The sequence below is a fragment of the Eleutherodactylus coqui genome, chromosome 5 (genome assembly GCF_035609145.1).
Source record: "Eleutherodactylus coqui strain aEleCoq1 chromosome 5, aEleCoq1.hap1, whole genome shotgun sequence".
Lineage (NCBI taxonomy): Eukaryota > Metazoa > Chordata > Amphibia > Anura > Eleutherodactylidae > Eleutherodactylus > Eleutherodactylus coqui.
In genome coordinates this window covers 4,153,424-4,166,430 of record NC_089841.1, presented here as the reverse complement: position 1 = coordinate 4,166,430, position 13,007 = coordinate 4,153,424, and the positions used below count along the sequence as shown (strand labels likewise).

Below are 13,007 nucleotides of genomic sequence, written 5' to 3'. Positions count from 1 at the left end.
GGGATTCTGGTTTGTTTCCTTCGTTTTCACTCCTTTAGCTCGGAGTTTGGAGGTCTGATTTCCCTGGCTATAATTAACGAGCTTAGATCTGCGGAGATGAAATTCATATTTATTTTGCCTGAGGTTGTAGAAGCGGAAATCTGACATTTTCAACTCTGATAAGGTTTTGTCCGAGAAGTGGTTTTTATTTAAAATCTCGTATGCAATTTTTTTAGAAGACTGCCTCTTATTACAGCTTTATGGGCACACCAGATAGATGGGACGGAGGCATGGCCTGTATCGGTTAGAGAGAGATTCTTCCAAGTGCTTTCTGATGTCATCTGAGAATTCAAAGTCATTAAGAAGGGAGTTGTTAGGCCTCCATGGTGATGATGGGGTTAAGTCAAACACCTCGGTGATAGCCAAGGAAGCAGGAGCATGGTCGGACCAAGTTATAAGACCTATGTCCGAAGAGATTACTGTAACACCCGTTTGTCTACTAGAAAGTAGTCCATTCACGAATTAATTTTGTGGGGGTGGGAGAAGAAGGTGTGATCTCTCTCGCTGGCATTTTGATGATCCAAACGTCATAGAAGTCCTTTTGATAAATAAGATCTTGTAGCTCCTGGGCATTGGCAGCTGGTAATGAGCCGCTTTTATCTAGAGAGTTGTTGGACAATATTGAAGTCACCGCAAATAATCAAAGCCCCTTGTTTAACACTTGGGAGCCCTTCTAGAACCCCGCGGATAAAAGCGGATTGTTTAATATTGGGTGACTATAGTGAGAGTCGTGTATGAGATGTTGATCGGAAAGGATAGTATAATCATCCTTCCTCATCAGCAACCACATCCAAGCATTGGCTACAGCTATTAGGACACCCCTCTCTTTATTAACCCCTTAAGGACACGGCCTATTTTGGCGTTGAGGACCAAACAATTTTTGGTAGATTTTAATCTCCATTTTTTATTTTTCCGTTGACGCGGCCGTATAAGGGCTTGTTTTTTGCGTGGAAAAGTGTAGTTTTTGGTGGTGCCATTTTTGTGTACACAGACTATATTGTAAGACTTTTATTTTTTTTTATGATCGCAGAGGGAAAAAATACATCAATTCTACCATAGATTTTTTTTTTTTAAAGCATTAATTATGCAGCATAAATGACACACTACATTTTTTCTGCAGGTCGGTACGGTTACAACAATACCAAAATTCTTATATATTTTTTTTTTTTTAGGTTTTTCCACTTTTCCTTAATAAAAACCCTTTTTTCCCCCCCTAAATCGCTGCATTCAAAGTCCTATAACTTTTTTATTTTTCCATGGGCGGAGCTCTGTGAGGGCTTATTTTTTGTGAGATGAGCTGTAGTTTTTATTGGTACCATTTTGGGGTACATACGTTTTTTTATCACTTTTATTGCATTTTTTTTGGGAGGCAAAATGCTAAAAATTAGCATTTTTGCCTCATTTTTCTAGCTTTTTTTTTACGCTTTTTGCCATGCAGGATAATAAGCATGTTCAATTTATTGTACATGTCTTTACGGACACGACAATACCAAATATGTTGGATTTTTTTATGCTAATATGAGAAAAAGCATAAAGGTTTTTTTACATTTTTAACTTTTGTACATTTTGATCTTTCTTTTACACTATTTTTGTCCCTCTGGGAGACTTTCACTGTAGCACCGTGGATCGCTATGATAAGGCATTGCAGGACATCTCTCCTGCAATGCCTTATCACTTATACAGCGATTCCAGGCACTAGCAATACAGGACGCCGGTATCTGGCATCCTGTTGCCATAGCAACCAGCCAGGCTCTCTGCGATAACATCGCGAGAGTTGGCTGAAGTCACAGAGGGAGAGTGCTCTCTCCGTGAACCCTTTCTCTGCCCCGATCTACTTAGATCACGGCAGGGAAAGGGTTAACAGAGGGGGCGCATCTCCGACATTAGTGATGGCCGACTCCCGCTGCTGGATACCGCGAGATCTGTCATGATCTCACGCTATCCCTATGATGTAAGGGTACGTCATTTTGCGGGAACTACCCCGCTCCCATGACGTACCCTTACATCATGGGTAGGGAAGGGGTTAATAGCGTGAGAATAAAAAATATGCAGAAAGTTTTCTTTTGGAGCCTAATTGAACCTTTTTCATTTCGGTGTGTTTCCTGGGCACTGAGAATGCCCTTTCCAAAGGAGGGATTGTTTAAAGGGACTATTATGGCAATTCAGTGATGTCATGTTTATAGCCATGGGATAAGGTGGAGTAATTTATGTTGCATCTGCGAAGCACAACAAGAGGTCCTTAGAAAGACCTAAAGTGATCAAATACCTGAAAGATGACCAAATACTCCGTAATGACCTCGGTAGAGGAACATCAACTAAAACAAAACCCTAACAAATAGCAAACTGTCCTGGTTGTATGTGAAGCGGAGTGGATGCTGTAGAGGAACACCGGGAAACCTCTGTAATGGGGGACGTGATAAAGGAGAAGGAGGTGGGATTTTCACTGTCGTTAGAGGAAAAAAGTGGGGTAGAGAAAGGGATAAGGCATGTAGGCCAAGGCACAAAATATGTTCACCTGGCTTTTGGGGTCATTCTGGAGTCCTCCGTAGTCTCTTCTTACAATTGGAATGAGTAGAGACATTTTTGTGCTCATGGAGGGATGTCTTGGTGGGATTTTAGTCCATTCTTGCTTTAGTAATGGAGGAGGTTCTTTTGGAGAGGGTTTAGTTTCTCCGTCTGGCAGGGTGAGGGACCATTTGGAGAACAATGCTTCCGTTTGTTTGGGAGAGGAAATCACATGAGGTCCCATGCTGGAAGAGTAGAAGCTTCACAGGACAGCCCCATTTATGCAGAATTTTTTCCTCTCTCAGGGCTCTCGTGAATCTTACGAATTCTCTTCTTCTGGAAAATGTGGCTTGTAGGGGTTGCAGGTTGTCCCGGGCCAGACACACAAGGTGATTCTTGATGGTTGACAAAGGCAATGATAAATGGGAATCTGTCCGATCCTTTGAACTAAAGCTATGGGCTGATAGGAGCTGAAGCCCTGAATCCAGCAATGTAAGCCTTAGGCTACCTACACACGGGTGATGGCCATATCACGACTAGAAGCTCTGCCTGATACTGTGCTCGCCAGCGTGCGTTTACCTGCGGATGCAAGGCGTCTTCAGGGTAAAGCTCCTCCCATCACTCCTGGGAAGTAGCGATCGGCAAGTGTTTTCAATGGGAAGCCTCGCATCGCACGCCATGTCTGAAACTGTGTCCTTGCAAACAATGGGCGATGCGTTCGGAGGAAAGATGGGGCATGAAGCAGTTTGTTTGTTTCCCGTACGGCACAGTTCTCATGTTCTCGGCCGTCACTGCATGCTGCCCGCGAATTACTCGGACAGCGGGGGAATAGCGAGGAGAGTAAGTATAGGACTTGCATTGCTGCATTCAGCACTTCAGCATCTATCAGCCCATTACTTTACTCTATGGGGCTCATAGGGGCTGGCAAGGCAGTGCAGTTTTTGGCAGTGCTACGGCCACTTCTTGTGAACTTGCCCTTCACAGGATATGCCATGAAGGCCAACTCTAACATCCTCCCCTGTTGTGAGAGTGGGGCTCTACCTTCTTGTCTCATGCATTCCCAATATAATGCAGATACGTTCGTGGAGACATTGATGCACACAAGCGCAGCCAACACAGCCAGCTGTAATTACTCCGGACGCGTAAAATCCTGCTTTCACTTAGGGCAGACCATTTAAACCATGTACGCAGAACACAACGTGTGGGCGAAGGCTCGTGGCCCCAGAATGGTGAGCAGAAGACCATCCATGATATTACAGGCTACCTCAAAGTGATATTTTCATCTAACTACATGCACAATACATAGTCCTGAAGACCCCTCTATCATTTCTACCTCGAGTCCTGGGGAGTCAGTGATTGGCAAAGTGCTTAAATACCTCCAAGCTCTTGTGCTTGTGTCCCATTGGATTTGAGCATGATTTCGATGCAAGAGACCCTGACCAGACTCCTTGAGCAAAACTGCCACTTCTGCATTTCCCTGGGGTGAGAACATAAGACAATGCCCTTGGTCCTCTGAATGCTTCGGGGTGATTGTGTATCAGAATTGAGGACCGTGGTCACCTGCAAGACCCTCTGGGGCCACCAGAAAGCTGCTGGTTGGTCTTTGCTCTCATTATTGAGTTCAGCTTATCTCAATCAGCCTCACACTTGTATGTCTAAGACATGAATATAGCAGCACATAAAGGGATAAAGGCTCTCCCTATCCAGTAGGAGGGTCTGCCTCCTGAGGACACATGGGGCAGATGGAGATAAAGCTGGAGGAATCTCCATGGGAACCTCCAAATAATGTCAGAGTAGTTGGAGCATAACCCACTGGGACAAAAAGCTTCCTATTGGACCTTCGAGAACAAATCAGAAGACCTTCTCAGACGTATGGTGAGGTTAAGGAAGCTCTAAATCTTTTTGTAAAAATGTCAGGAAATCTAGATCTTCTCACTACTAAGGGCTAACTGGGAAGGAAATGGAAGTGAACTTCTGGTGTCATGGTATTCAGAACGTAGGCGCCAAATGCCTGGAGGACAATGCAGATGAGCTCCAAGTCATGGAGGTAGGCCATGCCAGCCTCTGCCAGCATACAGAGTGACGGCTCTCTTCCGATACACAAAAGGGGAGCAAGCTGTCAATCTGCATGATGCAGGAGGGAGAAGCCAGCACAGCCCCCTCCGCGGCACAGAGCTCCAAGCCAAACCGCATGAACCTGCTGACAGAATCCCTTTAATTGTAGCCTAAAGGGCATCCACTCTGACATGACTGATGACTACTGCTGTCGGCTCAGTCCTGGTCCTCATGGTAATTAATGATCTTGTTTAGTCCTGTAAGACGTCCCACACAACTTCTCCAACCGGCTGCTGACTTTTACAATATTTGTCTCACAGCTTTTGTGTCCGGATGAAGATCTGCCCAATATTAATGCTACAGAGAGGGATGTGAGGGGCGATCAGCGGTGTAAAGAGGAGATTCCTGCAGGTGAGTAGTAACCACTGAGTACAGCAGGGAAGGCCTGACTATTTCTCTATGTAAGAGTGGGAGTATTTAGAGGGACATCGGGATGGGTTCAAGGACGCCATGTTGAAGGACCACTAACCACTCACATCTCTGGGTAAGAGGAGACCTCTCTTAAACAGAGGAAAGCAGGTATAAGAGTTTCCTAAATTCACTCATCTATATCCACTAATTCTCTAACTTCCCGGTGTCCTACAAACATGAAATTTGGGATGATCATTCTTTATTTGGTAAAGAGGAAAAGTAAAGGGGTCACAACTCGATTATTTAATGCTAAGTGCAAAAGTGCTGGCACCCCTGTGTAATATACCAAATCTAATTCTCTAACTTCCTGGTGTCATACAAACATGAGATTTGGCACAACCATTCTTTAGGTCCTACATAGGAAAATCAAAGGAGTCACAACTCGATTATTCAATGTCACTTGCAAAAGTAAGTGCACCCCTATGTAATGTAACTTCTCCGTGTTGTACAAGTGTGAGATTTGGCGCAAGCATTCTTTAGGTCCTAACTGAGGAGCGTGGAAAGGGTGGCAATTCTGCAGAGGGACACCGATACATACAGCCTGAGGAGAATGTAATGCTCCTCTATGTGTATACGTATTTTATTCCTGAATTACTCTAAAGAAACCTTGACTTCATAAAATTTTCCATGCAAACATCACGTAAACACCTGTATCAAATTAACTTGGGCGAGGCCGGGTATATCAGCTAGTATATAAACAAAGACATAAGCCCTGACTCACTCACTCACTACTAATTCTCTATCTTCCCAGTGTCGTACAAACATGAAATTTGTCATGACTAGAGATGAGCGAGCACCAAAATGCTCGGGTGCTCGTTACTCGAGTCGAACTTCCCGCGATGCTCGAGGGTTCATCTCGAGTAACGAACCCCATTGAAGTCAATGGGCGACCCGAGCATTTTTGTATAAGACCTATGCTTCGCTAAGGTTTTCATTTGTGAAAATCTGGGAAATTCAAGAAAGTGATAGGAACGACACAAACGGATAAGGCAGGCGAGGGGCTACATGTTGGGCTGCATCTCAAGTTCCCAGGTCCCACTATTAAGCCACAATAGCGGCAAGAGTGAGACCCCCCCCCCGCCCAACAATTTTTACTTCTGAAAAACCCTCATTAGCAATGGATACCTTAGCTAAGCACCACACTACCTCCAACAAAGCACAATCACTGCCTGCATGACACTCCGCTGCCACTTCTCCTGGGTAACATGCTGCCCAACCGCCCATTTCAGTAATAGTAGCAGTCAAGACAGGCCCCAGTAAACAATTCCAAAGCAGCAGTATAGGGGGAGCACAGTATTAGTTCCATTTCAGTAGTAGTAGCAGTCAAGACAGGCCACAGTAACATTCCCGTTGCAGCAGTTTAGGGAGATAACAGTCTTTCACATTTCAGTAGTTGCAGTATAGACAAGGCCCCAGTTACATTTATGTAGCAGAAGTGTAGGCCAACCCCACACACCTTTCTGTACCATGAGTGCAGGCGAAGAACATACAAATTACTAGGATTACACTGTAGGCGAGGGCCCAAAAAAATTGGTGTACCAACAGTACTAATGTACCTCAGAAAAATTGCCCATGCCCAACCAAGAGGGCAGGTGAAACCCATTAAAGGGGTTGTCCCGAGGCAGCAAGTGGGTCTATACACTTCTGCATGGCCATAATAATGCACTTTGTAATGTACATTGTGCATTAATTATGAGTCATACAGAAGTTATAAAAAGTTTTATACTTACCTGCTCCGTTGCTAGCGTCCTCGTCTCCATGGTGCCGACTAATTTTCGCCCTCCGATGGCCAAATTAGCCGCGCTTGCGCAGTCCGGGTCTTCTCCTCTTCTCTATGGGGCTCCGTGTAGCTCCGCCCCGTCACGTGCCGATTCCAGCCAATCAGGAGGCTGGAATCGGCAATGGACCGCACAGAAGCCCTGCGGTCCATGAAGACAGAGGATCCCGGCGGCCATCTTCAGCAGGTGAGTATGAAGACGCCGGACCGCCGGGATTCAGGTAAGCGCTGTGCGGGTGGTTTTTTTAACCCCTGCATCGGGGTTGTCTCGCGCCGAACGGGGGGGGGGTTTAAAAAAAAAACAAACCCGTTTCGGCGCGGGACATCTCCTTTAATCGCTTTGGTTACTCTGGCTTAATTGGTAACTAGGCCTGGAGGCAGCCCAGTTAAAATAAAAATTGGTTCAGGTGAAAGTTTCAACGCCTTAATGAGCATTGAAACATATAAACATTGTTTACAAAAGTAATATGAGTGAGCCTCGTGGGCCTAAGAAAAATTGCCCGTTCGGCGTGATTATGTGAGGTTTCAGGAGGAGGAGCAGGAGGAGGAGGAGGAATATTATACACAGATTGATGAAGCTAAAATGTCCCCGTTTTTGATGGTGATAGAGAACGATGCTTCCATCCGCGGGTGCAGCCTACGTATTGTTTAGGTATCGCTGCTGTCCGCTGGTGGAGAAGAGAAGTCTGGGGAAATCCAGGCTTTGCTCATCTTGATGAGTGTTAGCCTGTCGGCACTGTCGGTTGACAGGTGGGTACGCTTATCTGTGATGATTCCCCCAGCCACACTAAACACCCTCTCCGACAAGACGCTAGCCGCAGGGCAAGCAAGCACCTCCAGGGCATACAGCGCTAGTTCAGGCCACGTGTCCAGCTTCGACACCCAGTAGTTGTACGGAGCAGAGGCATCACGGAGGACGGTCGTTGCGGATTGTAGGTCACTACTAGAGGCACACGATTGTTTCTTTCCTTCTCCTTGTATTGGAGTAGTTGATTTCTGGGTATCCTGGTGGCTCTGGTGATTTGATCATCAATTGAGGTGGGATGGTAGCCCTGATTTATAAATGTCCTTTTAAGATGGTACAAATGTTCCTCTCTGTCTGTTGGGTTGGAGCAGATCCGGTTATACCTGATGGCCTGGCTGTAAACAATGGACTTTTTGATATGTTTAGGATGGAAACTGTCCCATCTGAGGTATGTGGGCCGATCAATCGGTTTTCGGTACAGGGATGTCTGTATTGAGTTGTTTAAAATCTTTATGGTGGTGTCCAAAAAGTTGATTTCTGTATGCGAGTAGTTTAATGTCAGGTTTATGGTGGGGTGGAAGGCATTGAATCTCTTATGGAATTTTATTAGTTCTTGTTCAGTGTTGGTCCAGATGATCATGATGTCATCAATGTAGCGGAAGTAGGCCAATGGTTTGCTGGGGCAGGAGGCCAGAAAGTGATTCTCCAGTTTTGCCATAAAAAGGTTGGCATATTGCGGTGCCATTTTACTGCCCATGGCAGTCCCCGTGAGTTGCCAAAGGAGAAATAATTGTGTGTGACAATGAATCTTGTGAGTTGTAGCACTGCATCAGAGGCGACCCCATCGGCCTCAAGGTGCGCCTGGCAGGCAGTCAGTGCAGTAAATGTCCTGTTGGGGGTCTTTATGTTGGAGAAACAGGACAGAAACTGAAAGCCAGGATGAGATCTCATCGCCACACGATTGAACACAAAAAAAGAGAATTACCTGCGGCCGAGCACTTCTCTAACCGTGGACATGACATAGGGGATATGAGAGTTTTGATATTGAAGGGTGGTTTCAAGTCACAAAACCACAGAAGAATTTGGGAATATAAATTGATAACCTTTGACACACTGAATACGGGGTTAAATGATTCCCCAGGATTTATGGGTGAATGGGAAGTGTGAGACATTTATTGCACAGATAAGACCCCCATCAACAGTAATTCAGGGACCATAAACTTTCACTCCCTTTATCAGTGTTTAGCTAAAAATGTTTGTGTACCTCTTGTAGCATTTCTAGCCTGCCCAACCTCCCCCCCCCCCCCCCAACAGTAATTTAGGGACCATAAAACTTTCACTCCGCTATCAGTGCCTAGACAAAAAAAGTTTGTTTGCTGTTGCAGAATTCCTTTTAAGTGCGAACCAATCCCATCCATATCTGTGCCTTGTCATAAGTATATATATATATATATATATCCATCCATATCTGTGCCTTGTCATAAGTATGCATGTTATAAGTGTGTATAAATATCCATGCCTCTTCAGATCCAATCCATAAGCCTGAAGAAGAACCCTGCGTTGGTTCGGAAGCTCGCTGTAACATCATGTATGATTGTAGCCATTAAAAGGTCTCCTATCTACAAGATCATGTGGTTTCTCTTGCTGGGAACAATCACATTTTGCTCTACTGGCGACACGGTACCAGATCTTTGTTTTCATTATGACAGGCACAGAACAAGAGGATACACAGAGCCAGGAAACACAGCAAACAAAATACCACCACTAGTAACAGATGATAAGCTGAATGTAAATACCAGGTATTAGTTGACATTTTGTACAAAACATGGAAGCTAGTGGGCCACTTCACGGCTCCTGGTTATACACTAGTCCACTATACGGCTAGTCCCTACACTAACCAGGAGTCCTGCAGAACCGGACAGAGTTCACACAGAACGCTGCAACAGGACAGGACACAGATAGCAGGACACACAGTAAGCTAACACAAAACTGACAGAATATAAACGAACAAACGGACGTGAACCAGCAAGACACAGATCATTCAGCAAAGCTTGCCACAGGACAGAACAGAGCACTGGACACACAGCCAGCTGCCACATGTAGAAATCCAGACAGACTCCACCCTGAGCTCACATGTGCACAGATGGAAATCACAGCAAGTCTGTGTCCTCATACCAGGGGAAATAAACAGTCAACTACACAAGCTGACATGTCTTATTCTGTGTGTCAGTTGGTGTAACTGGACACGGTTCCCTATAAGACCTTTGGAGGCTGCACCTGTACAGGGGGAAGGAAAAGGGGGGCTGCGTGTACTGCAGACTAAGACTACAGGTGTCCAAACAATCTTGGGGAAGCAGAGAGACAACAGACCTACTTGCAAACACAGATCAGAGTGGGAACAAGCTGAACATGACTGATAACAACTTACAGGACACAGAAGTAACACGAGTGCTCACCCTAGGGTCCAGCCAGAGACTGACCAGGAGCTGGGTTTATATGTGAGCACAGATCCAGGAGATTGGCTAGCAGGAAGTGCCACACCCGCCCAGATCAATTAACCCTCAACCACCTGACTGTGCTGCTAGGAGTACATAGTACAACAAATCCCAGCAGCACACGTAACACTGAGGAGAATCTACGTCATCTGTGTGTATATGCTAAGGAGAATCTACATAATCTGTGTGTGTATATATACTGAGGAGAATCTACCTTACCTCTGTGTGTATATATCGAGGAGAATCTAGCACAACTCTGTGTGTGTGTATACCAAAGAGAATCTAGTGTGTACATGTACAAAAATGAGCCTCGTGTGGCGCAGAGTGTAAGCTCTCGCCTGCGACCTGAAGGTTGCAAGTTCGATCCCCGCATGCTCAAGGTTGACTCAGCCTTCCATCCTTCTGAGGTTGGCAAAATGAGAACCCAGCTTGGTGGGGGGGTAATTAAGTAATAATTACCTGAAAGCGCTGTGGAATAAGTTGGCGCTATACAAATACCAAGATTTATTTATTTTTATATACACTGAAGAGACTCTACCTCGTATATAAGGAAGCAGCCATAGACTGCAGGGATGGAGCCTTTAAGGCTAAGAAGGGGCTGCAACCTCCAGTCTGGGGTAAATTTGAATAAAAGGGGCATTACTTTTATGGGTATAAAGTGAGGAGAGCAGGAGGGGTGGCACATTCTGCACAGGGACATCAGTCCATGCAGTCTGATGCGAATCTAATACTCCTCTATATGTATACATATTTTATTCCTCGGTTCCTTTGAAGTAACCACAACTTCATAACATTTTCTGTGCAAACAGTTAAACACCGGTACCAAATTGCTTGGGGCGAAGCCGGGTATATCAGCTAGTATATATAATATAACTCTGGTGAAGCCGGGTATATCAGCTAGTGTATATATAATGTATTCAGTCTCTGGTTTTTCCTATAGGTGGATCCGCCGGGGTAGAGCCACCACAGAGATGTTCCAGTCATCCATATTCTCAGGGCCGTCCAGAGGGAGATGTCCTGGAGAACGAGCAGGTAGATGAAGCTGAGATTTGTCGTATCATTGGGGACACAGTAAGACCTTGGGTATAGCTTCTGCCACTAGGATACAATACCAAGTATAAAAGTATTAACTCCTCCCACTAGCTGTATCCCTCCTGCAAGCACGAGGCTAGCTCTGTTTTAGCTTGGTGTCTGCAGGGGGCTGTTAGTGTTGGGTCTTCAAATAAGACGTGGGAGTGGGAATATGGGGAGGCAGATCTCTTCCTGTTCTCCCTGTCCTCCCACCTGACCCAAAGAAGAAAAAGTGGCCCGATCATGCCTTAGCGCAATAGATCGCTGCCCGCCAGCCATAGTGTTCCCCACCATGGAGCAACTGCCATCCTCCGTGACGGCGAGTACAGTGGGGAACACTGTTGGAGACTAACGCTACACTGCAAGAGGAACATGGTTGAGGATGGATCTCTGGGGATCTTCTGGAAGAGGGAGGGGAGTATAGAGGTAAGTATGACCCTCTCTAGGTAGTCCCTATCCTCTCCCCTCTCTTATCTCCTTCCCCTTGGTGCGCTGCTGGCGGGGGAAAAAGTCTTCCCTTGCACCCTTTTCCTTCATGTCAGGAAGCGCTGAATGGGTCTCAGTGCTTCCCTAGTGGGCTCAACTGGCGTATGGGGGTCGCCGCATGGAGGTCGTCGCCACGCTGCCATGACCATACTTTAGGCCGTGGCTCTTCGGGCCTGCTAGGCTCTGCTCTCTATGTGGTGCTGTCCTGGGTCCCTGCAGGCCCCCAGCTGGCTTTTGGGTCGCCACAGCTGCGGGGATCCCGACTGAGGTAGTAGCGCTGCCGCTGCTGTGATTGCCGCTATTTAAGCCGTTACTATAGGTCGCAGCTTTTCAGGCCTGGTAGGCCCTGCTCTGCCCTCCACCTGGGTGACGTTGTCGGGGGTCCCGGTGGGCACTCAGCTGTCTTTGTGGGCCCCGCGGGCCTGCTAGACTCCACTCTACTCTGTGTAGGGGGTTCCCCATGGGCAGCAGTGGCTCACACAGGGCTGCGTCAAACATCTGATCAGCAAGGCTAGAAATTTATGTCACAGCTTTTCAGGCCTACATGCTTGTGGTGCTGTTTGCGGTGACGGTAGCTGCATGGCCGCGACCACCACAAGGCTAGGTAAACGTTGCGGCAATGTCTTTGGTCACTGCTCCGTAGCAGGTAGCACTAATGGAGCCCCAGCCTTGGGCCTACGCAGTGGAGGCCTGCTGTCCACTCCTCACCCCACCCCCAAAGGCTATTGGGCTCTAATGCTAAGCGCCATAGTCCTGTCTTTTTCCTGCCCGATCGACCTCAGCGTGAATGTGGGCTTGCTGCGACGTGTGGTACCTTTCATATGGAAAGAGTACTATGTGCAGGAATTGTGCTGATACATCACTCCTCATCTACGCTACGGAGCTGGTGAGCCTCACCTATCGGCTAGCTCCCCTAGGGCGGCCCGTCTGTAGTTCCTTGCAGGCAGCTTTGGCGCAATCTCCATTTACAGGAGTGACACCGGTGGGGGCCGCCCAGAACCACATAGTACATGCGCTCTCTCCCCACGATACGAGATTGATGTCCGGTCACAGAATGTCACATCGTGTGAACAGTGGTGTTCTGTCTACGTATGGAGGTAAGTCCTGGTTTCCATCCTCCGACAGGGAGCTGGGGGCTGTGAACCCGTCTACTGGTATCCCTGCGGTCAGCTCTATGAGACGCTGAACCTCTATGGCTTCAATCTCCAAGGGGTTTCGGAACCTTCACATCAATGCTTTGTAGAATGATGGGACAGCGAGTTCTGTCAGCCGTGGCAAGTTCTTAGCTTGGCCGTCTCGGGCATCCATGGACTCTCTCCCTGGAGTCGCTGTCCCTGGGGTTGGATGCTAATGCCATTTTTCG

The 13,007-nt window shown here is 46.8% G+C and overlaps 1 protein-coding gene across 9 annotated transcripts in view; it reads left to right on the top strand.

Annotated features, from left to right (window-relative positions):
• Nucleotides 1–13,007, top strand: part of LOC136627265 (zinc finger protein 420-like) — a 130,440-nt gene that overhangs the window by 84,921 nt on the left and 32,512 nt on the right. For 7 of the 9 annotated variants that reach the window (XM_066602222.1, XM_066602228.1, XM_066602223.1 and 4 more), the window contains 2 exons: nucleotides 4,920–5,010; nucleotides 11,028–11,119. In XM_066602222.1, the coding sequence (XP_066458319.1) occupies nucleotides 4,920–5,010; nucleotides 11,028–11,119 (183 nt within the window). Of the gene's footprint in view, nucleotides 1–4,919; nucleotides 5,011–11,027; nucleotides 11,120–13,007 lie in introns of those variants that run through there. The other 2 variants (XM_066602229.1, XM_066602224.1) reach the window with 2 other exon arrangements.